This window comes from Pseudophryne corroboree, chromosome 2 (genome assembly GCF_028390025.1).
Source record: "Pseudophryne corroboree isolate aPseCor3 chromosome 2, aPseCor3.hap2, whole genome shotgun sequence".
In the NCBI taxonomy this organism is placed as follows: Eukaryota; Metazoa; Chordata; class Amphibia; order Anura; family Myobatrachidae; genus Pseudophryne; species Pseudophryne corroboree.
This window is the reverse complement of record NC_086445.1, coordinates 767,566,310-767,591,690: the sequence shown is the minus strand read 5'-3', so window position 1 is coordinate 767,591,690 and position 25,381 is coordinate 767,566,310. Positions and strand designations below refer to the sequence as shown.

Genomic DNA, 25,381 nt, shown 5'->3' with positions numbered 1-25,381 from the left:
GCGGTCTTCAATGCGTTGAACCTAGCCCAGCATTTGATTCAGAACCGTCCTGTTCAAGTACAGTCGGACAACGCCACCACAGTGGCTTACGTAAATCATCAAGGCGGCACTCAAAGCCGTTTGGCAATGAAGGAAGTCTCACGGATTCTACGTTGGGCAGAACGCCATCTACCGGCAATATCGGCAATATTCATTCTGGGAGTCCTGAATTGGAAAGCGGACTTTCTCAGTCGTCAGGACGTGCATGCTGGCGAGTGGGGCCTCCATCCAGAAGTGTTTCAACTCCTCGTGGAAAGGTGGGGTCTTCCAGATGTGGATCTGATGGCGTCTCGACACAATCACAAGGTTCCGGTCTTCGGAGCAAGGACAAGGGATCCTCAAGCAGCATTCGTGGATGCGCTGGCAGTGCCGTTGAGGTTTCGGCTGCCGTACGTGTTCCCTCCGGTGTCACTCCTGCCCAGGGTAATTCGGAAGTTCAAGCAAGAAAAAGGAAATCTGCTTCTCATAGCTCCGGCGTGGCCCAGACGGCACTGGTTCTCAGACCTGCAAGGCCTATCGTCAGAGCGTCCACTTCTACTTCCACAATGCCCAGACCTCCTCCTGTGTCTACCAGGACCTAGCCCGGCTGTCTTTGACCGCGTGGCTCTTGAAGCTTCCGTCTTAAGAGCTAAGGGTTTTTCTGAAGAGGTCATTAAAACTATGTTGCGGGCCCGGAAACTGGCCTCTGCTCGGATTTCCCATCGGGTCTGGCATTCCTACTTTGTTTGGTGCGATCTGATGTTGATCTAACCATTATGACACTTCCAAGTTTAGTACAGCCAAACTTTTGGCTTTTCTACAGCAGGGCCTAGATTAGGCCTGCGTCTGGCCCCCCTCAAGGTTCATATTTCTGCCTTGTCTGTGTGGTTTCAGAGAAAAATTGCGACTTTACCTGATGTTCATACTTTCACTCAAGGTGTGTTGCGTATCCAACCTCCCTATGTCCCGCCTGTGGCTCCTTGGGACTTGTCGGTGGTTTTGGAGACGTTGCAGGAGCCTCCATTTGAACCTCTTGGTTCAAGCTGACCTTAAGTGGCTTTCCCTTAAGGTGGTGTTCTTGCTGGCTATTGCCTCTGCTAGAAGAGTGTCGGATTTGGGTGCCTTGTCTTGTAGTTCCCCATGTCTGATTTTTCACCGTGACCGGGCTTTTCTTAGGACTCGTTCCGGATATTTACCTAAGGTGGTTTCTTCGTTCCACCTTAATCAGGAGATTGTGGTTCTAGCTTTTGTTTCTCCTGATTTGTCTCCCAAAGAGCGGTCTTTGGATGTGGTACGGGCTCTCCATATCTATGTGAAGAGAACTGCTTCTATTCGAAAGTCTGATTCTCTCTTTGTTTTGTTTGGATTTCACAAACGTGGCTGGCCTGCTCACAAGCAGACCCTGGCCAGGTGGATTAGAATGGTGATTGCTTATGCTTATGTGAAGGCTGGTCTGTCAGCTCCTGTTCAGATTACGGCCCATTCTACTTGGTCTGTTGGACCTTCTTGGGTGGCCCAACGTGGTGCGACCCTTGACCAATTGTGCAAGGCGGCTACGTGGTCCCCCGGGAACATGTTCATAATGTTCTATGCCTTCGATACTGCTGCTTCCCAGGATGCTTCCTTTGGACGCCGGGTTCTTGTACCCGCTACAGTCCGTCCCCTCCCATAAGGAACTGCTTTAGGACATCCCCATTGTCCAGACTTGTGGAGCCCAGTGTACCCCGCAGCAGAAAATGAGTTTTATGGTAAGAACTTAACCTTGTTAAAACTCTTTCTGCGAGGTACACTGGGCGCCACAAGGCGCCCACCCTGACGCACTTAGCTTCTTTGGGTTGATATGGCATTAGACGCTGACACTTCTCTTGTCGTGAGAGTGTGGTGTATGTGGCTACTAACCGTTGTCGTCTCTCTTCCTGCTACTGCATTGGGCTGGTTAACTAAACTGAGCTCCTGTGCTGGGAGGCGGGGTAATAGAGGAGGCGGCGCTGTGCATTCTGTGAACAGTCAAAGCTTTGAGCCTGTTGGTGCTTCGGATCAAGATCCTACTCTACACCCCATTGTCCAGACTTGTGGAGCCCAGTGTACCTCGCAGAAAGAGTTTTAACAAGGGTAAGTTCTTACCATAAAACTCGTTTTATGTCACTCCAGCAAATGCTTTTACACTGCTCCAGAGTCCAGTGGCAGTGCATTTTATACCATTCCATGTTGTGTCGCTTGTGTGCAGTTTCCTGGCTATGGAAACACAGTCCATGAAGCTTCCAATGAATAGTCCTTGTGCTTCCAGAAGTAGCTTGGAACTCCATTATGAACACTGCAATAAAAGGAAGAAGTTTTTATGGGTGTGGTATGCTTGACCAGCGGTCAGCATATAGACGCCGGGATCCTGGCAGGGGGGGGGGGGGGGGGGCGAGGGCAAACAAATAAATAATAATAACAAGCCCCTTGCGGGCTCACTGCGCTTGCCATGCTGCGGTCACCATGGGTTCTATTCCCACTCTATGGGTGTCGTGGACACCCATGAGTGGGAATAGTCCCTGTTGGTCTGCATGCTGACGGTTGGGATTGTGAGAGAGCAGGATGTAGGGGGAGGTCATGTGATCTCCTGACTGCCGTTCACATGAATACATTCCGGTTTTTTTACACGTCTGCACAATTATGTGAGCTTGCGTGGCCTGCCGACTGGCAGCTCCACCCCTTTTGCTCCAAGTGGTTTTTTCTTCACAATAACAGCGCTAACTGTTGACTGGTACATCGCTAACAGCACAGAAAGTTGATGAACTGAATTGTTGGAAAAGTGGCTTCTTATGGCAGTGCCGGACTGAAAGTCACTATGATCTTTAGTATGAACCCTTTAGAAATTGACCTTAAGGGGTATATTCAGTTGAAGTCTGATCCATTCCAACATGCAAGTGTAGCAGGAGGATGTGTCCTCCTCTCATCTCCTTGATGTCCCTCATCTCAATCCAACTTTTTTTAAAGTCAGAATGAGATGGTTGGAAAGGGGGCCAGAACCTGTCTGATTTGGCCCCATTTCCGACAGAAGCAGGTGGATTGGCAGCTATTCCGGCGATCCACGTGCTTTCTGACAAGTTGAATTCCCCGACTTGTCAGATAATTTTGGAGTATATTGAATAGGTTGGAACCCCTTCCGACCTAAAAAAGTCGAAAACTGCCGTCTTTCCGACAGACGGCAGCTTTCGACTTCAATTGAATATACCCCTTAATCTGTTATTTAACCAATTTGTCTGAATGTCCGTTTTCCAGTGTTTGGTAGCAAATTTGTATTCATTCCAACCAGCCAGATTGGACAGATGTCCTCCCAGATAATTTTATAGTGCAGTAGTTCCTAATCTTTCTTGAATCACAGCGCCCTAGAGTATCAGCATTTTTTTCATGGCATCCCTAGGATAAAAGTTTTTTATTGATAAATTGTGGGGGGGATATATATATATATATATATATATATATATATATATATATATATTAAATTAAGCAAATTGTGTCTACATGTCATCCTTAGGATCAATAATGACATGGTGTACAGAGTTGTGCTTCTGATTGTCCACATCTGTTATGATTGGCAGCCACTAGCACTGGTTTTGACTATCACTTTGACCATAAATAATTTGATTTGGTTCTGTACCACCAACCTGAGGGTGCCTTGGCACACAGCTTGGAAACCACTGTCCCCAGCTTAATATATGACTATTGAGATTGCATTGTTGTATGCTTCATTTTTTGCATCTGTTAACAATGGGTGTGTCTGAAATGCCCAAACACACTAATTAGAAGGGGTGTCACACATTTTTGGCCATGTGGTGTGATTTGTGAAGTTGCAAAATCACCAGTGTTATCACCAGATTTTCATCAATTGGCCAGTATAGTGAGTATTGCCTCAAATCAATATCATCATTATTGGGCTTTTGGATGGTGCGGCTTGAAGATTCCCGATCAGCCTGTATGTATGGTCATGTTCCAGTAGCACTAAAAGGACGCCACCTGGCCCTTACTCTAAATTGCCAGATCTCATCTGAATTTGCAACCCAGGTCTAAGTGATTCTTTTGCAGCATGATTGACCCATATGCACAGATGTGTCCTCTTCCATCTTTGCCAGCAGCGTGGCAAACGTGTGTGCACATCGCAGCATGTCAATTTTTACTCACGCTCGCGACACAGTATACATACCATGCAAACCCATGGGATCGCGGGTGCAAGCACTGCATGTTTGCCCACCAGTAGGCACCTGTTGATGGCATGCGTGCTGTTGTGCCATCAAAGATGGAGAAGGACACAGCTGTAGTTAGTTTCATTTAGCAACTTTAAGCGTAACTGGATTGTTAGGAGGTGGATAATCATCATTATTATTATTATAATTATTATCTCTCTTTATTTTAATAGCTCCATTATATTCTGCAAAACTGTTCCATCAGGGGAAAACATTGAACACACCACTAGCAATACAAAACTATGTGGGTAATACAGACCTGATCGCTCCTCTGAGAATTTGCGAGGTTTGCGATCAGATAGTCGCCGCCCAGACAGAGGGAAAACCCGCCCCGTGCAAGTCTGCGTACGCCTTTCAGAAATGTCCGTGAACGCCGGTCAGCTGCAAATCCATTCGCAACTCTCTCACCCACCATTGAATGGTTTTTCCAGTCTGTGCGTAGCCCAGTATCTACTCCTACAGTGCGATAGGATCAGGCTGATCGGGGCTGGAGCTGACGTCATACACCCACCCTGAAAATGCTTGGGCACGCCTACGTTTTTCCTGACACTACCAAAAACCGTCCAGTTACCATCCACAAACGCCGGCTTCCTGTCAATCAACTTGCATACGCCTAGCGATCAAAAAAGTTGCTGGATTTTTTTTGGCAGTTTGGCCTTGCGTGTGCGCACTATGATCCGTACACATGTGCTGTCAATCGATAATTGGCCACCTTGCGAATTCGCACAAAAGTGATCAGGTCTGAATCGGGTCTAATGCTGTGAAACAAATCCTTATTCACTAGACCTTACAATCTAAAGTATACTGATGCAAGGACATTCAGAACTTCTAGTGAAGCTTATTCTAACTCCAGTCACACATACTGTATTACTGAGATTCTGTAATACAAAAGATTTTCTGTCAGCAATACAAATTAATTTGTAATTTGTTGACTAGATTATGAAGAAGATATAACCTTTTAATTGGTTTATTAATAATTCATTGGTTGGCTGGCTGGGTGACCTTGTTTGCTACACACCCTACAGTATTTACAGCTTAGATAGCATAATTAATTTCATAGCATATTGATTAAAGCAGCTGTGGGAACAGCATTGTGGGTGTTCACTTAGCGAGACAAGGAAGGTTCCATGGAACCTGTTTAGTTATCAATCCAACTTTATACTGGAAAGACTGATGATGAACCTGTCATGCTGGCTGAAGATAAAGGAGGAAGATATTAATGTTTGTGTTATTTACGTATAGGACTTTTGGGGTCACTCAAACACCATATGCTTATATTTAGCAATTCCAGACATTTGCTTTCTGCACAAAGCAAACTACGGAGCATGGAATTGTCCAGGTCACAAACACAAACTAATAGCCAGAGATTTTATAGGATTTGATAAAGTGAACTGGGTTGCAAGGTTCTAAGGGGGTAATTCCAAGTTGATCGCAGCAGGATTTTTTATAGCAATTGGGCAAAACCATGTGCACTGCAGGGGGGCATAGGTGTGCGCAGGGGGGGTGCCTGGTGCGCACAGGCACCCCCTAATGTCTGACACCCCGATCTCACATGCCTGATGCAGCGATCGCCGAGCAGGCTGATTACTGTCCCCTCTGCGCTGCACCGTGTCAGGACTGTATTACTGACCAGACGCCTGGGTTAATCAAGGGTGCCACTGCCACCGGCTTTCAAACTCCCGGCTCCACCTCCATGTACAAAAACAGCGTGATGTGACATGATTACGTCATGCTGCTCGCACGCTCACCTGCCACACCCGCCACATGCCCACCTCTCTCCTTCTATGCTATGCCAACGCCAGCCACGGATGAGGATCAGCATGCAGCCAGCGTTCCTCTTAGGAAGACAAATTCAATACTGGCAGGCGGTCGGCAGCAGCATTGACACGTCACTCGTTTTTCCAGCAGCAGCAATAACTAGTCTGCGACTGTCAGTGTCAGTGAGTGTCTGACTTGTAAGTAAGCTGCTGCAGCTTGCAGGGGAAAGAGAGGGGGAGCAAGACCAGGCTGAGGAGGAGCAGTGTAATTACAGTGAGTGCCATCAGGGGTGTTTGTTTGGTGCACGCCACAACATCTGACAATGTACCTACTTTATTAGGATTGGTACATGGGTGGATATTTTATGTTGCGTTGACCGTCAATAGATGGTGCTAGACACGCCCAAAAGGCGGTGCTAGACACACCCCTCCGACGGTGCACCCCCTAATAAAATGTTCTGCGCACGCCTATGCAGGGGGGGCAGATATAACATTTGCAGAGAGAGTTAGATTTGGGTGGGTTATTTTATTTCTGTGCAGGGTAAATACTGGCTGCTTTATTTTTACACTGCAAATTAGATTGCAGATTGAACACACCCCACCCAAATCTAACTCTCTCTGCACATGTTATATCTGCCTCCCCTGCAGTGCACATGGTTTTGCCCAATTGCTATCAAAAATCCTGCTGCGATCAACTTGGAATTACCCCCTAAGAGCCTAATTCAAGGTTGAATGCAAAACAACATTTTCTTTTAATGGGCAAAACCATGTGCACTGACTGCAGGTGGGGCAGATATAACATGTGCAGAGAGAGAAAGATTTGGGTGGGTTATTTTGTTTCTGTGCAGGGTAAATACTGGCTGCTTTATTTTTACTTCAATTTTTAGATTTCCGTTTGAACACACCACACCCAAATCTAACTCTCTATGCACATGTTTTTTTTTTAATATATAATCAGTTTTTATTAAAGATTTTAAAAGACATGAACAAAGAAAGAAAGACACAAATACAATTACAAATATAGAAACACCTATACAAATAAAGCTACTACACACAAATCTGATTGTACAAATGCCTGGTGAAGAGATAGCAAACCAGCAGAAAAGAGTGAAACCATCAAATATATATACCAAGTGGGCAGGCAGTTAGAGTGTAACATCTGAGGAGCAAGAGATACTCTGATGAAATATTGCAGAGGAATCTTGCTATGCCTGCGTAAGGGCTGTAGTGCACATCAGCAATAAGGGGTGTTTTCAAACATGAAAAACGTAAAGACTAAAAGAAAAGCAAAACAGGAAAGCCGGTAGGCATCAGGGATAGAAGCTAGAAGCAGTAAGAAGGAAGAAAAGGAGAAAAAAAAGAAGGGGGGGGGGGGGGGGTAAGAGAAGTAGGAGGTACCACTTAGCAAGCTATGTAAAACAGAGAAATAGGGATACTAACTACTATCCAAGGGAGTGGCTATGTAGGCCTGGGAAGCCTTGTATTCTAAAAACAAGACAGGGTGATCGGGCACAGGTAGCGTTGGATGTGATAACTTATGTATATAGAAAAACACAAAGTTGGACAGTGAGTAACCCTTGTTAATGGGAAGGAAAAAACATATATTCCAATTTTTTCTATGTTATGCTGTCCTAGTTGGTGGTGCGCCTAGAGCCAGAAAGTACACAGACTTACAGTGGGAGGAGAAAGAAGGCTCTTGTGTGGGCGCACTCTTGTACAAGAAAGTTAATACAATGTGTGAATTAGAAAATGCCTAAAACATAACTTTTATTGATAATATTAAACCAAAATTACCCATCCCAGGGATCCATGAAAGAATAAAGTTTTATAAAAAATGTTAAAAAGTTCTGGTCTCTTTATTTCAAAGAGTGTTCGGAAAGGTTGTAGACACTGTATTGTCATTCCCCCATTTCCCCTGACCAGTACAGGGTTTCTGTATTTGGAAGAGATATAAGGTAGTTCCCATAGTGATTTCCAGGCTGCTAACGTGGGAGTTGTAGGATGGGGGCGGGGCAACTTTGGGGAGGAGGGGAACATCTCTGGGAATTGCTGCACGTACAGGTCCTCCAGCTCCACCCATTGTTTAAGTTTGCAGTTTCTCGTCCAGTCTATAATTCTACTCAAAAGAATGGCATGGTAATAATAATTTATATCAGGAAGTTGGAGGTCGCCATTCTTGATCGATTTAGTCAACTGGGCACGTTTAAGCCTAGGTCTCAGACAAACTGCTGGATCAAAAGTGAAATAGATCGGAACCAGGACTCGGATGCGGATCGGGAGGGCCTGCATTACATACATTAATTTAGGGAGGGTATTCATCTTAACTAGATTTATCCTCCCAAACCAAGATAGATATTTCATATTCCATCTAGAGTAGTCATTCCGAATCATTTGTAGAAGAGGTAAATAATTCAACAGGAACAACTGGGACTCGTTAGCGGACAGCTTAACACCGAGATAAGTTATGTGAGAAGAATGCCATAACAAAGGGAAAGAACGTTTAAGGCTTGTAGTGGATTATGCAGGGGTGGAAATATCAAGAGCGCTGGATTTAGAATAATTCATTTTGAAATTAGAAAGCTGTCCAAAGAGGTCAAGTTCCTTCATTAGGTGCGGTAGGGAGTCAGTGGGATGGGATACTATGGCTAAGAGGTCGTCGGCAAATAGGGCTAACTTATACTCACCGTCTTCTACGGTAAAACCCCTGATGTCGTGGTTAGCTCGTATAGCTCTAGCCAGCGCCTCAATACATAGCACAAAGATCAATGGAGATAATGGGCAGCCTTGCCTAGTACCGTTGCTTATGGTGAATGGGTCAGATAAGGTGCCATTTACGCGCACCTTTGCCGTCGAAGAGCCATAAAGGGCCAGTATCCAAGCAAGTGCATTGGGACCTAAGCCTATATGCTCCAAAATTGATTTCAGAAATTTCCAACTGATCCTATTAATTGCCTTTTCGGCGTCGGTAGAGAGTAACATAGTAGGGGTAGAACTGTGGGATGCTAAATGGATGAGGTTGAGGATTTTGGTTGTGTTGTCTTTAGCCTCTCTGCCAACAACAAAACCCACCTGGTCGTTGTGAACTAAGAGAGGGACCAGCGCACTTAATCTATTTGCCAAAATCTTCGCATAGAGTTTGAGATCCACATTTAGGATGGAAATGGGTCTGTATCTGGAGCAGACCGAAGGGTCTTTGCCCTGCTTTGGTATCACCGAAACATGGGCCTCCAGAGAGTCACGGGAGAAATGAGAACCAGAAGCAATTGAGTTAAATGCTCGAAGGAGTAGGGGGATCAACCTGTCCTTAAACACCTAGTATGCGATAGTGAATCCGTCAGGGCCAGGGCTTTTTCCCGATGGCATAGAGGAGATGGCCTGATCTAGTTCTTGGGCAGTGAAAGGGGCTTCTAGCAAACCGAGCTTCGAGGGCGGGAGAACGGGATAGTCTATGAACTTCAGATAGTCCCTTATTTTTTGGAGTGAAAGGTGGGGGTCTGCATCTGAGGGAGCATTCTCTAGGTTGTATAGCAAGGCATAAAATCGTGCAAAGCAAGTCCCAATCTCGGCTGATTCGAATTTGGGGATTGCTCTGGCGTCCTTCACTGAACGAATAAACGAAGCCGAGTGTTGGGCACGTAGCGCTTGTGCCAGGACTCGGCCGGGTTTATTGACCCATTGATAATATTTCCGTTTACATTTACGGATGGAGTGGATTATATTATCAGAGAGGAGTTTGTTCAGCTGTGAGCGGGCTTCCGATAATTCCACAAGGGTCTCATCCGACAATGATGCCTTGTGAGAGGTCTCGAGGGCATGGATCTTAAGTAGAAGACCTGAGATCAAAGGTGCCTTTGTTTCTTTTTATAAGTGCCTAGTTGTATCAGTTTGCTGTGGATTACCCATTTATGTGCTTCCCACAAAGTTAGGTGGGATACATCATCTGTAACATTCGTGGCAATATAATCATCTAGAGCCTTATCTAAGGCATCCTTACAAAGTGCATCATAGAGAAGAGACTCGTTAAGTCTCCAGGTCCATTGTTTATGGGGACCGTGAGGGAGGTCTAAAGTCAAAGTCACTGGGGCGTGGTCCGACCTGGTGATAGAGCCAATAGTGGCATCTGTGAGAAGCGGGAGATGTCTTTGGCTAAGGAACAACTAGTCAATACGGGAGTAAACCCTGTGAGGGTGCGAATAAAAGGAGTAGTCACGTCCTGAGGGGTTAAGGGTCCTCCAGGAGTCAGCTAACTGTTGTGTGTGGAGTAGGCGTTTGACACGGCGATATTTGGATGCAACAAATCTAGAGGTTTGGGATGCAATGTCAATGCTGGGGTCTAATGTCCAGTTAAAGTCCCCACCTAAAACAGTGACACCCTGGAATAGAGAGTCTAACCTCGGGAGATGGGAATTGAAGAAAGACAATTGGGCCTGGTTCGGGGCATAAATCACTGCAAAAGTGAACATTTGCTCAAAGATTGTACTAGTCAAGAGCCTACCCGGTACCACCCTGTGCACGGAAACATCAGAAACGTGCAAATCCTTGGAGAAGACAATAGCCACTCCCTTGGATTTGCTACCTGGGGTGTTGCAGTAGTATGCTGTGGGGAAGTAGCAACTTGTAAGAGAAGGGTTACGAATTCCAACCTTAAAATGGGTCTCCTGCACTAATGCAACATCCGCTCTTTCAGATCGCAGTAGACGTAGAAGGCTAGATCTTTTCTCTGGCGTGTTGAGACCATGTGCATTGAGGGACAGCACTTTAATCTTCCCCGGGGAACTCATGGTGGGGTAAAATAGAGCGAATTCCCATAAATCTGAAAGTGGAGGGAAAGAAGAGATGGAGAAGGAAGAGCAAGCATGGAAAAAGAGACAAAGAAGAAAGAAATACAAGAACAATGTAACAACATCAGCAAAAGACCCGCAGGAGAGAGACTGAACTGTAACACCGTCAGCCTCTCTACCGGCATATAGCCAAAGGTGGGTTTAATGGGGGGGAGCGGGAGTGAACCGCAACAGGAGCCATGGTGAAAAAACATGTCTGGAACTGACACAAAAAGAAAGGAAAAATCCTGCAATAAGAGGAATAGCCGGTGGGTGACAAGAGCAGCAGGAAATCCACAACCCTCACCACCCACCGGCCAGCATAAGCAAACAAATTAAACAATTAGCAAAAACATCCGTTAACAGCTAGGAATTTAACACAAGGCATATGTGAAAACTCTTCAAAGAGGAAAAAATACCCTCCAACACTGCGCCAGCAGCATGAGTCCCTAGAAATGAAAAACAAGCAGGGACAACAAAACCATACAGAAGGGTCCTTCACAGCAAGTCAGTCTTGGAGGGAGAAGCAGTTGACTGGGCTCTTTTCTTGGTGCCCCGAACCTCGTGCCATGGCTGTGAGCTAGGAGCTCATTTAAGGAGAGGAACATCAGGGAGGGGAAACTCCCAATACGGAATGACCAACGGAGGTAGACCCAGTGAAGAGCAGAACGAGGAGAGGTCTGCGTGGGAAGACAGGGTGTACCATTTTCCGGAGAAACAGGCTTGAAGGTTAAAAGGAAAACCCCAATGATAACGTAGTTGACGCTTTCATAATTCGTCCGTTAGGGGTTTCAAGGATTTCCGTTGCTGAAGCGTGTACCAGGAAAGATCTTGATAGAGGCTTATTTCAGAGCCATTGAAGTCGATACCGTCCAATTGACGGGCTTTGGACATAATTTCTTCTTTCTGGGCGAAATAATGGAGCTGGCAAATGACGGCACGGGGCCGGTCAGTGGAGAGGCTTCTCGGCCTGAGGGCTCTGTGGGCTCTGTCAAAAGTGATAACGTTGTCTGAGTCCTTATTCAAGAGTTCATTAAATATCTTTGTCAGAGTGTCCACTAATCCGGATTGGGGAACTTCCTCCGGGAGACCACGGACGCGGATGTTATTCCGTCTGCCTCTGTTATCGATATCCGTCATCCTGGACTGTAAGGCACGGATTTCCTTAGATTGAGCAAGGACGGAGTCTCTCAACAAGGACATACAGGAAACATTAGCCTCCTGATCTTCTTCCAGAGTCACCAAGCGATCAGACAGATGTGAGATTTTGCTTTTAATGGAGGCAAGGTCAGACCTAATAGTATCTTGAAGGTCTTGCTTGGTAGGAAGGGACCTCATGAAGGTCAGGGTTTCCCAGAGATCACGGCCGCCCGCTGACGCAGGGTCAGCCATATCGTCAGCCGCATTCGAGGTTGAGGAAGCAGAGGTAGATGTCGGAGGGCGGGGAGAGGAACGGTTCTCCATCTGTGGGGAGGTCGTAGGATGAAGGAAAGGCCTCAGATCCGCTTGAGACCTCGTGACTTTTTGAGGTTGATTGTTGTTGCTCCGTCTAGAGGATTTCTGTTGTTGCTCCGTCTAGAGGATTTCGAGGTACTCCCCATACTCCGGGGGGAACAGCAAGGAGGATGTTTGCAATTAGCTCAGGATGTGTCAGGATCAGTAAGATACATACAACAGCATAGCTCCTGGGGAGCGGTCACTCCCCGCAGCCTGGTCTCAGATGGCCATCAGGTGGCTCCAAGTAAAATAGTAAAGAACAAGAACTCGGAGCGGAGCATTACAGTATGGAGCAGTAACGCTGGCAGGTTGTGGCAAAGTTGCAGGGAGCCCCGAGAGGGGGGGAGATGAAGGAGGCAGGAGGCCTCTATAAATGAGGAGGGACCCGGCAGCTGGAAGCAAGGGTGGGCGACATGCAAATCCTGCCTGCACAGTCCCAGGTGGGGCCTTATCAGTGCCCGGGGAAGCAGGATGCTGCGCTACATGCAACTGAGGGCTGCAGCTGGGAGGGCTTTGGCCAGATGGATCTCGCCACAGGGGGCAGGGAGAGGCTTTGCGGGGTGTGATAGTAGTAACGGGGCATCAGGGGGAGCTCCTAGGAACACGGGAGCGTCACCCCTGAGGTCCACTAAACTTGGCCGGGGGGGCCGCGGCTGACCCGGCGGTCCGCTCGTAGCAGGAAAGTGCACACACCAGTAGTAATGCCGGGAGGGGGGGAGAGCACCTCGAGTGGGCTGGGACGGCGTGAGAGGGTCACCTGAGTGTCGAGGGGCACCTCCGCCGGGCTTCCGCTGTCTCTCCCTCCGTGTCTGCAAACAAAGATGGCCGCCGCTGGGACTCCGGAGCTCCCCACCCGGCTCCGGCCGGGTCCCGAGTCGACTCTACCGCTCGTCCGTGTCAGCGGTGCAGGATGGGGTGAGTACAAGGCGGGGGCAAGGTCCGGAGATCTCTGCCAGGCGTCCCGGGGGGGGGGAGGGGGGCTCGCAGCACAGCGGGGGACGGCCACTAATTGAGGCCCCGGCTCAGGGGCAGTGAGTAGGCCGCAATCCGCTGGAGCCAGGAAACCGGCTCCCCGACTCCGCAGCACTGGCTCACCACAATCCCAGCAGATTAATGTAGCTGGACAGGGCAGGGAACACTAATAACTGGCGTGGGGAAGCTAAATAAAGCAAAAGGAACTCCCAGGTCCCTGGGATCTCATGTAACATGCTGCCTGCCAGATCAGCCTCCAGGCCATGCCCCCTTCTCTGCACATGTTATATCTCCCCCACCTGCACTGCATATGGTTTTGTCCATTAGAGGAAAATGTTGTTTTGCAATCAACCTTGAATTAGGCCCAAAATGTGTATATGCATTGTATATTTTTAGTTTTGTTCTGTACAGATGCTTTCTTATTGGTGCACACCAGTGATTATGTGCTCGGATGCCTTTCCGATTAAGGGGTATATTCAGTTAAAAACGGATCCATTCCGACATGCATTTGTCGGAATGGATCCGACAAGGGCTATTCAATGAATGGCCAAATCCGACTGTCGAATTTGAGCCAAATCCGACTGTCTGATTTGCCTGTTCCCGGGGTCCCCTCCACGCTGCTGCTGACAGCAGCTGAGTGCTGTCAGCTGCTGTCCCGTCCTCCCAGCTCATTGGCGCTGCTGCTGACAGCACTCAGCTGCTGTCCCGTCCTCCTCCCAGCTCATCCGCGCTGCTGCTGACAGCACTCAGCTGCTGTCCCGTCCTCCTCCCAGCTCCTCATCGTCACTGCTGCTGGGAGAGAGGAGCCTGGTCGGGGGGACGCCCATCGGAGGTAGTGCCCTGCAGCCCGCAGCCCCGCTCCCCCATCTCATGTTGTCAATCTGACTTTTTTTAAGTCGGATTGAGATTGTCAGAAAGGGAGCCAAAACCTGTCAGATGACTCTGCGCCATTTGACTCCAGTCAGGCTGCTGTGTACTAAACTGTGCTCTGCTCATTCACAAACTGTTGCTGTCACAGTGTCCCTGTGTCCATCCATCTACAAGCTGTGCTGTCACTGTGGGGGTAATTCAGAGTTGATCGCAGCAGCAAATTTGTTAGCAGTTGGGCAAAACCATGGGGGTAATTCCAACCCGATCGCTCGCTGCAGTTTTTCGCAGTGATCGGGTCGGAACTGCGCATGCGTCATTGCTTAGCGATTGCCCCTGAGGCAGAGGACGGTAGCGTTAAGCGATCCGGCCAACGCAGGCGTGGCCGAACCGATGGGGGGGCGGGCCATGGCGGCTGGGTGATGTCACACGCAGCCGCTGCGACCCGGGGCAGCGAAGAGGTTCTCCCGGCCAGCCGCAGGAGTAACTCCTGAGATGCAAAAGCCGCTTTTACATTTCTGCAGGGGGGGGGGGGGGGGCGGCACTGACATGTGGGGCAGGCTAGCCCTGTGCTGGGCGTCCCCACGCATGTCTGAGTGCCTGATCATAGCTGTACTAAATTTAGCACAGCTACGATCAACTCGGAATGACCCCCCATGTGCACTGCAGTGTGTTCAATCTGAAATCTAAATTGCAGTGTAAAAATAAAGCAGCCAGTATTTACCCTGCACAGAAACAAAATAACCCACCCAAATCTAACTCTCTCTGCAAATGTTATATCTGCCCCCTCCTGCAGTGCACATGGTTTTACCCAACTGCTAACAAATTTACAGCTACGATCAGGGCCAATATTTACTAAAAAATCGAGTTTGTCCGATTTGTGTTTTTTTTTCAAAGTCCCAATCCGGGAATTCACTAAGCACAAATCTCAGCAATGTCTGGTCTATTCGTAATGGATTTAACGGCAAAGTTCTGAAATACGAATGAATAGACCATCGGTCAAACGCGGCTGTTATTTCATACAATACGGGTATTCACTATTCATTCTTATTTGGGTGTTAGTCTCTGAGTGCTCAAGTGCGGGTCTATTTTTTTGCGAATCGTTAAAAAAAGCAGCAAAAAAATAGACCTGCTTTTTCCAGTCGAGTTTGGATAACCATGCACGGATCAGTGAGATCTGTGCATGGTTATCTATGGGAAAGGGTGTGTTTAGTGTAAAAACAGAAAAAAAAATTGCGTGGGGTCCCCCCTCCTAAGCACAACCAGCCTCGGGCTCTTTGAGCCGGTCCTGGTTGACAAAATATGGGGGAAAAAATGACAGGGGTTCCCCCATATTTCATTAACCAGCACCGGGCTCTGCGCCTGGTCCTGGTTCAAAAAATATGGGGGAGAAAAAGCGTAGGGGTCCCCCGTATTTCTTAAACCAGCACCGGGCTCCACTAGCCAGGTACATAATGCCACAGCTGGGGGACACTTTTATTGTGGTCCCGGCGGCCCTGGCATTACATACCCAACTAGTCACCCCTGGCCGGGGTACCCTGGAGGAGTGGGAACCCCTTAAATCAAGGGGTCCCCCTCCTCCAGCCACCCAAGGGCCAGGGGTGAAGCCCGAGGCTGTCCCCCCCCATCCAAGGGCGGCGGATGGGGGGCTGATAGCCTTGTGTAAAAAATGAGAATATTGTTTTTAGTAGCAGTACTATAAGTCCCAGCAAGCCTCCCCCGCAAGCTGGTACTTGGAGAACCACAAGTACCAGCATGCGGTGGAAAACCGGGCCCGCTGGTACCTGTAGTAGTACTACTACTAAAAAAATACCCAACAAAAAACAGGACACACACACCATGACAGTATAAGTTTATTACATACATGCACACCTCCAAACATACATACTTACCTATGTTCACACGAGGCTCGGTCCTCTTCTCCATGTAGAATCCTCGGGGTACCTGTGAAAAAAATTATACTCACATAATCCAGTGTTGCTTGTCTTCTTTGTATAATCCACGTACTTGGCAAAACAAAAAAACGGAAACCCGACCACGCACTGAAAGGGGTCCCATGTTTACACATGGGACCCCTTTCCCCGACTGCCAGGACCCCCCCTGACTTCTGTTGACCAAAAGTAACCTCACCGCTGACCGCAAAGTTCCCACCATTGGATACAATGGAGCGCATAGGCGCTACATTGTATCTCTGTCGTGTGCAGCCTCACAGACACTACAGGAGCACACAGCCAATCAGGAGAGTGCCACGACGTGGTGCTCCCTGATTGGCTGAAGGGACCCTCTTTGACAGGAGTCAGGGGGGGTCCTGGCAGTCGTGTAAACATGGGACCCCTTTCAGTGCGTGGTCGGGTTTCCGTTTTTTTGTTTTGCCAAGTACGTGGATTATACAAAGAAGACAAGCAACACTGGATTATGTGAGTATAATTTTTTTCACAGGTACCCCGAGGATTCTACATGGAGAAGAGGACCGAGCCTCGTGTGAACATAGGTAAGTATGTATGTTTGGAGGTGTGCATGTATGTAATAAACTTATACTGTCACGGTGTGTGTGTCCTGTTTTTTGTAGGATATTTTTTTAGTAGTAGTACTACAGGTACCAGCGGGCCCGGTTTTCCACCACATGCTGGTACTTGTGGTTATCCAAGTACCAGATTGCGGGGGAGGCTTGCTGGGACTTATAGTACTGCTACTAAAACAATATTCTCATTTTTTACACAAGGCTATCAGCCCCCCATCCGCCGCCCTTGGATGGGGGGGACAGCCTCGGGCTTCACCCCTGGCCCTTGGGTGGCTGGAGGGGGGGACCCCTTGATTTAAGGGGTTCCCACTCCTCCAGGGTACCCCGGCCAGGGGTGACTAGTTGGGTATGTAATGCCAGGGCCGCCGGGACCACAATAAAAGTGTCCCCCGGCTGTGGCATTATGTACCTGGCTAGTGGAGCCCGGTGCTGGTTTAAGAAATACGGGGGACCCCTACGCTTTTTGTCCCCCGTATTTTTTGAACCAGGACAAGGCGCAGAGCCCGGTGCTGGTTGATGAAATATGGGGGAACCCCTGTCATTTTCCCCCCCATATTTTGTCAACCAGGACCGGCTCAAAGAGCCCGAGGCTGGTTGTGCTTAGGAGGGGGGACCCCACGCAATTTTTTTCTGATTTTTTAACACTTTAAACACCTTCTTAAGGTACACAATGAAGCCCTGCACGGATCTCACAGATACGGCCGGGATTCCTTGTGTTTTGTCAGGCAGTGTTTTACTCATCACTCCCGTAAAACACTGCCTGACATTACGAATCACATCGACATCGGAAAATACGAATTTGGAAAAATCGGCAGCTTAGTGAATGATCGTATCAGAATTCAAAAAGTTGCAGTAAAATGCACCCGATACCATTCGAGTTCAAACACCCTTAAAAACGGCAAAAACACGAATCTTTGTAAATATACCCCCAGGTCTGAATTAGACCCTGTGTCCTTCTATCTACAAGCTGTCACAGTTTCCCTGTGTCTATAAGCTGCTCTGTCATCCATCCACAAGCTTTCACAGTGTCCCAGTGGGCAGCGAATTGAAAAATAAAAAAATAAAAAATATTGTTCTATCTTACTGCTCTGTATCTTAAACAGTGCGTTTTTGTTCACGTACAATTGTGTTCGGTGCACATCTCTAGTCTAAATGCATATATAAGTCAACAGTAGTTTTTTGATGTCTTACTTGTCCTTTCGGCGCCATTTTACTCCAGTCATGCTGCTGTGTACTGCACTGTGCTCTGCTCATCCACAAACTGTTTGGTCCATCGATCCACAAGCTGTCAGTGTCCCAGTGAGCTTCGAATTGAAAAATGTAATATATATTGTTCTATCGTACTGCTCTGTGCGCTTTATCCCAAACAGTGCGCTTTTGTTCACGTACAGATGTGTCCCCCTACATCCTTGCTGCAGTCATGTTAAACATTCCTTCTAGTTATGCCATGCCGTGGTGTGACTCGGTAGATGTCTTAGTTGACATAATGCTGACCTACACTGTGGGAACGGAAGCTAGAATCAGGGCTTAAATCACCACAATACCGAACAATATGGTGAAAGATCCCACAGAGCACATTTATAGAGCAGCAAGTCCCCAAATGGGTAACTATATATAGAAGAGTGGCATTCAGTTGACTATTTGTACATGTTATATGTTGTTTTGTTTTTCTTGGGAATATTTATATTGTTATTAGTTATAAAAATGGTAGATATTCTGAATTTTATAGTCCACAAACTGTACTCGCTTATTTAATTTATTTCAATTATAAAACCTCATATAACTTTTTTTTGGAAATGAGTAAGCCATAGTAGACATCACAGCTCGCTGTCTCATTTCATACTTGAATACTATATGAGTAGTGCATGCCCTGTGTCTGTATTTTCTGTTCAATTCATTTTTAAGGGAGGGAAATACCTTAACCCTCTAGCTGCCACCTACTCATTATAGGCGCTCATCCACATAGTAGCTCCCCCCCCCCCCCCCCCCCCTCTTTGTTCTTATAGCTGGTATTGAAATCCTGGCAGTCGGTGCCGCAGCAGATCCCGGAAGTATAGTAACTCTACCACTAATGCACCCATCTAACAACCTGAAATGTACGTTGTTTTCTGCTTGCTGATAAGTACACCTCTGCAATAACCCACAGACATCTCCATGCTATATTTTCAAATGTACGTTGTTTTCTGCTTGCTGATAAGTACACCTCTGCAATAACCCACAGACATCTCCATGCTATATTTTCAAATGTACGTTGTTTTCTGCTTGCTGATAAGTACACCTCTGCAATAACCCACAGACATCTCCTCTCCATGCTATATTTTCAAATGTACGTTGTTTTCTGCTTGCTGATAAGTACACCTCTGCAATAACCCACAGACATCTCCATGCTATATTTTCAAATGTATGTTGATTTCTGCTTTCTGATCCCTGAAAACTATAACTCTTGATCTCTATTCACACCAATGTATATTTTAGCAGTGTATGTAATTGTATTTGTAGAATATTAGTACTTGCTTACAGCTGATATTATCTCTTGTAAAGATGTGGGTCAGTGGAGTGGAGTTTATTAGCATACATGGCCTGGTGTTTACTTAACACAGGGTAATATAATTCCTTTGATTAGATGTCCAATTAGCTTCATCTGAAGCCTTTGTAAATTAGAACTAGTATATGTTAGCATTCAGTTATGGGGCAGTTGTCTGCGGGGCAGTTGTCAGAAGTTTTAGAAATATACGGAGTTTGGAAATTACAAAGTTAGGAAATTTTAAAAAGAACAGTTAAACTAACAGTTGAACAAACATTGAAAAACATTGGAAAGCAGGTAAATCTACCATTTAATTAACAATTTCTATAAGCATTTTCCTATCTATACTTTTCTCTTTATAAACACCATGCTCCACAAACTGTTTTTCCTCATAGCACTTCATGGTATCCTCTATAAAATGACATCGTCCTTCACTATTCCTGTTATGTATCGCTCTGTACACATTGCAGCCTCATTAATCCACTCCCCTCTTATTAACACTCATGAGCTTTTAACCTATCTATGTACACTAACTGTCGCATCCTCTACCTGTCACCATAAGAAACTATCACACACCTCCCCCAACTATACCTATCTCTCTCTTCTTCTGCTTCTACTAGCTGGTGACATATCCCCAAATCCAGGTCCCATCCACATACCACGCTCACATTCAGCTGATTCACAACAGAATATAAAATCAACAAACCTTATCAACATCACTTGTCTCCCATCTACCTCCAAGTCACTAAAATGTGCTTTATGGAATGCACGCTCTGTTTGCAACAAATTAACAGCTATTCATGACCTTTTCATAGCAAAAAAATTCAATATGCTGGCTATAACAGAAACCTGGCTCACACAATCAGACACTGCCTCCCCTGCAGCACTGTCACATGGTGGCCTCCACTTCACACACACCCCCAGGCCTGGTAACATCAAAGGATGGGGTGTTGGAATATTACTATCCAAATGTTACACGCACATTGTTTTACCACCTGTTCCCTCACTCACATTTACATCCTTTGAAGTACACTCTATTAGGATTTTCACCCCTTTCTCTCTGCATGTTGCAGCTATCTATCGCCCACCTGGGCAACCCAAAAAGTTTCTGGAAGATTTTTCTGCATGGCTCCCTCACTTTCTATCCTCTGACATCTCCACCATCATTATGGGTGATTTCAATCTCTCTATTGACAGTCCACAATCTCCCCATGCCTCTAAACTACTCTCTCTAACCTCCTCTCTTGGCCTCTCCCAATGGACTGACTCCCCTACTCATCAGGAGGGCCACTGCCTTGATCTTGTATTCACCAGACTATGCTCTGTTTCTGAACTCACTAACACTCCTTTCCCTCTCTCAGATCACAACCTTATCACATGCATGCTCTCCTCCATTACTTCAAACTCCATGTCCCTAAAGTCTACAAGGACACCTCTTACCCGCAGAAATATTAACGCTATTAATTTTCAACAACTATCTACCTCTCTGCAACCACTGCTTTCACCAATTTCTACATTCACCTCTCCAGAGACTGCTGTGTCACACCTTAACCAAACTCTAGTAACAGCACTTGATGAAGTGGCTCCAGCTACCCATCACACTCCACGTAGACTTAGATGTACCGTGGCACTCTAAATACACTAGACACTTCAAAAACTCTCATGAAAAGTTGAACGCCAGTGGCGTAAATCTCGTAGTTCAAGTGACTTTCTTACATATAAGACCACCTACCACTCTTATCGTACTGCTCTGGACACTGCCAAACAAACATATTTTCAATCTCTCATCTCTGCTCAAGCCTCTAACCCCAAGCGACTTTTTAATACATTTAAATCACTTCTTGTCCCTCCCTCACCTAACCCACCAGCCACTGTCAGTGCGCAAGATCTTGCTTCCTATTTCAAGGACAAGATTGACAAGATCCGAAATGAAATGGTATGCTCTTCCACAGCAAGTGACCTGCTCAATTCCCTGCCTGAACCCTCTAACACCTTCTCTTCTTTTGATCCTACAAATGAAGATGAAGTATCTGCACTCTTTTCATCTGCCTACTCTAATACCTCTCCCCTTGACTCTATACCCTCACAAATTAGTAAAGCTCTGTCTACTGTGCTCATCCCAACCTTAACGAAAATCTGTAATCTCTCCCTGTCTACTGGTATCTTTCCTTCTCTATACAAGCATGCAGTGATTACTCCCATTCTGAAAAAACAAAACTCTGACCCGAACTCTCTCTCTAACTACCGTCCCATCTCTCAGCTCCCATGCCCCTCCAAGCTACTGGAGAGACTTGCCTACACTCGCCTCACACACTTTCTTAACTCACACAGCCTACTGGACCCACTTCAGTCAGGATTTAGTGCCCAACACTCCACAGAGACAGCACTGACTAAGGTTGTGAATGATTTGGTCACTGCTAAATCTAAAGGACATTTCTCTCTCCTTATTCTCCTTGATCTCTCTGCTGCTTTTGACACTGTTGACCACTCTCTTCTCATACAAACACTACAATCCCTAGGTATTCAGGACACAGCCCTTTCTTGGTTCTCATCCTACCTATCTAATCGCTCCTTCAGTGTTCGTTTCTCTGATTCCACCTCTCCTTCGCTACCTCTCTCAGTTGGAGTACCGCAAGGCTCAGTCCTAGGTCCTCTGCTTTTCTCTATCTATACCACATCTCTTGGCAAACTAATCAACTCTTTCGGATTTCAGTACCATCTGTATGCGGATGATACTCAAATCTACCTATCCTCCCCTGATTTGTCACCATCTGTATTGGGCCGTGTCACTGAATGCCTTTCTGCCATTTCATCTTGGATGACATCTCGCCACCTCAAACTTAATATTTCCAAAACAGAATTAATTATATTTCCACCGGCCAATAGTAGTTTCCAACCTGATATCTCTATCACTGTTGAGAACTCTGCAATCACCCCTACCCCACAAGCTCGCTGCCTAGGTGTCATTCTTGACTCTGAACTGTCCTTTGTTACCCACATTCAATCTGTCTCAAGATCATGTTACATACATCTAAGAAACATATCCAAAATATGCCCTTATCTTACACAAGACACAGCAAAAACTCTAATCCATGCTCTCATTATCTCCCGCATTGATTATTTTAATAGTCTCCTGACCGGTCTTCCCAAACATAGGCTCTCACCACTACAATCCATTTTGAATGCAGCTGCGAGGCTAATCTTCCTTGCCAGACGTTCATCGTCTGCAGATCCGCTCTGTCAGTCCCTCCATTGGTTACCGGTATTCTACCGTATTAAATATAAAATACTTTTACTCACATACAAGGCTATTAACCAAACTGCACCAACATACATCTCTTCACTCATCTCAAAATATCTCCCTACCCGACCTCTCCGCTCTGCACAAGATCTACGTCTCTCATCCACACGCATTACTTGTTCACACTCAAAATTACAGGACTTTATCCGGGCTTCACCCACTCTGTGGAATGCCCTCCCACGCACAGTAAGACTCGCCTCTAGTCTCCAAACCTTTAAATGTTCCCTGAAAACTCATCTCTTCCGACAAGCCTATCAAAGTCCAGACCCACCCACATAACCTTCAGTGCTTCCCTATCTAATTACATCCTCTGTAGAATATTCATAACATCACATATCTTGTCTTTCTTTAGTCTCACACCCTCCTGACACTTGGATAACTTTGTGGGGTATCATCATACAACCCATTAGAACCTATGGTGGACCATTATGCAATAGTTAGCATCAATCCTTGTGTATCTATGCCTATTTCCCTATAGATTGTAAGCTTGCGAGCAGGGCCTTCCTACCTCTGTCTGTCTGTTTTTACCCAGTTTTGTTCTATTACTGTTCTAATTGTAAAGCGCAACGGAATATGCTGCGCTATATAAGAAACTGTTAATAAATAAATAATAAATAAACCTGTCCCCCCCTCCCCCACATAGCCTAGCCATAACTTTTTTCTTTTAAATAACCCATTACTGGCTTGTTCAGTGACTGGAGCAGTATATGTAATCACTTTTAGCCTCTATTGTAAATTCCCTTTAGTATTAAAAATATTTTGCAAATGTCTCAATGAAAGTTGCTAGATGTCTTTGTTTATTGGACTCAATGAGTACTTTATAGTGAGTGGAATTATATTTAACTAGGGGGTTTTATTAAGCTAAGATGTTGATAGGAAACACTTGTTTAAGCACCCACTTACCAATAAAAATAAGTTATCTGTGTAAGAAGTAATATTTCCAAATAGATAATCATATACAACAAAAATATAAAGTGCTGCCGAAAACATTTTACGCTAAACGCAGCTAGCCCCATCTAGTGGCTAGAAGATGCAATAAAAACAAATCGGTATACATTTTCTAAAGTAGTTTTTTTTGTAAACAACTACAAAATCTTGTAAACACACCTATATCAGCTACTTAAAGTTAAATAAAGATAATTCCATTTTATTTAGATCTGAAAGTTTTAGATTTTAGGAATATTATTTTTTTGTGGAGTATACTGCTCTAATGGCCTGTGTGTGCGTCTTTTGCTGATCGCACGTCTGCGACTTTATGATAATACTACTACAAGCCTTTCCCTTGTGGACATCTGTCTGTGCGTATGACTGAAAGTACTAAGTGTCTCAAGATGCTGCATTCTGCCACCGGTCACACCATTGAAACTTGCACCAGCCCTATTCTAGGTGCAGATTCTGGATTTGTGAGTGATTAAGCGTCTGTGTACTCAACCACTTCAGCTGCACACCCATAAGACAGACCAACTCTGTGCGACTGAATAGCCACCTTAATGTTACTACTCAGTCACCGCCCAGGAACACCCAATACATTTTCAATACACTTTTGTGTGCGTGCATCTGAAATCGCAGCTGTGCCTCTGGGGGGATTTCAATTCCAGGGGAAGGGTGTGAATTGCCATAGCGTTTAAACGCCGGCAAGGGAACCGCATCGGCAAATCCCGAATACGCACAAAGGTGCTTTCTGCCCTATGAGGTAGTGAACAGTTTTGTGCGGGATTGGCCTGCAGCTGCTGCTGCACTGTTTCGGCCTGGCGGAAGACTTTGCCCGTAATTGAATCCCCCCATCTGTATGAAAACAATTGGATGCATGCATAATGTGATTTTTGGGGTCCATACAGCTGCAATCACATTTATTGTTTCACAGATCCGGAGATTTTTTTCCTAAATTTTTTTATTTTTACAATCCATCTGCCTTTGCCCATACATTACAGATATTGTTCAGTGATTTGCAGATCATTTTCAGTTAAACAGATCTGCCAATCTTGAAAGACTAATCAGTTACTAGTAACGGTCTGTAGATCTGCTGATTGTTACACTAGCAATCTACAGTCCCAATTGATCTTTGAAATTAAACATGTTGAAAAACCTGATTTGAAAATCGATTTGTGGACAAAATCCGCGATCTGTGAACCCCATACATTGCAGATTTATTGACGCAATGATCTGCGAAACTTCAGATTGTCCCAATTGATTGCTGATGTATGGGCCCCTTTAGACACGTGCAGCACAAAAAATATGGCTCAACTAAGTCCGCCGTCAACGTAGCGAATCTGAATTCAGCCCTGATTGTTCTGATTTAGAATATTTTTGGGTCCAACAGTTGTACATAAAACAAAAGTATAAAGTACTGTATTCGAACAGATGTGACTAGTCCAAAACAGGCTATTCTGTAGTACGGAAATTATAGAAATGTGTATATTATTTAATACTCTACCAATCTGATATGTGTTCATTCAGGAGAGGAAGCATTTACAGTGAGGAACATACCTTATTTTATAGTGGGATGTGTGGGATTTGAAATGGACCTATAACCGTCTCTCTTACATTCCCCCTTCCCTATTGCCTGTAACTAGTGAGCTCCTTATAAAGTAATGTAGGTGATAGGTGATTGTGGCATGCTCGCTGAATTATAGTAGTCAAATGCTTATGAGGATTGTAATATGGTGGCCGGACAGTGATGGTTAGTAGGGCATGTTTGTTTTCACAGATACTACATCAAAATATTTTTAAGGTCCTACATTTCGATTCTACAGAAGAGTTTTGTTTAGGTACTTTTTAATCCAAAACAGTCAGTTCTGCATTATCTTTTACAAGTAACTCTTTATTCCAGTTGCCATTATGAAGCTATTCAATATATTGAAAAACTATTTTGGTT

General features: G+C 45.7%; 2 protein-coding genes across 4 annotated transcripts in view; both read left to right on the top strand.

Annotated features, from left to right (window-relative positions):
- Positions 1-25,381, top strand: part of ZBED1 (zinc finger BED-type containing 1) — a 506,379-nt gene that overhangs the window by 120,479 nt on the left and 360,519 nt on the right. The gene's annotated exons all lie outside the window — the stretch shown is intronic.
- Positions 21,994-22,785, top strand: LOC135050436 (uncharacterized; the record flags this gene model as incomplete). The annotated part of the gene is made up of 1 exon (XM_063956927.1): positions 21,994-22,785. A coding segment is annotated over one exon (792 nt), but the record flags the coding sequence as incomplete, so codon positions are not given.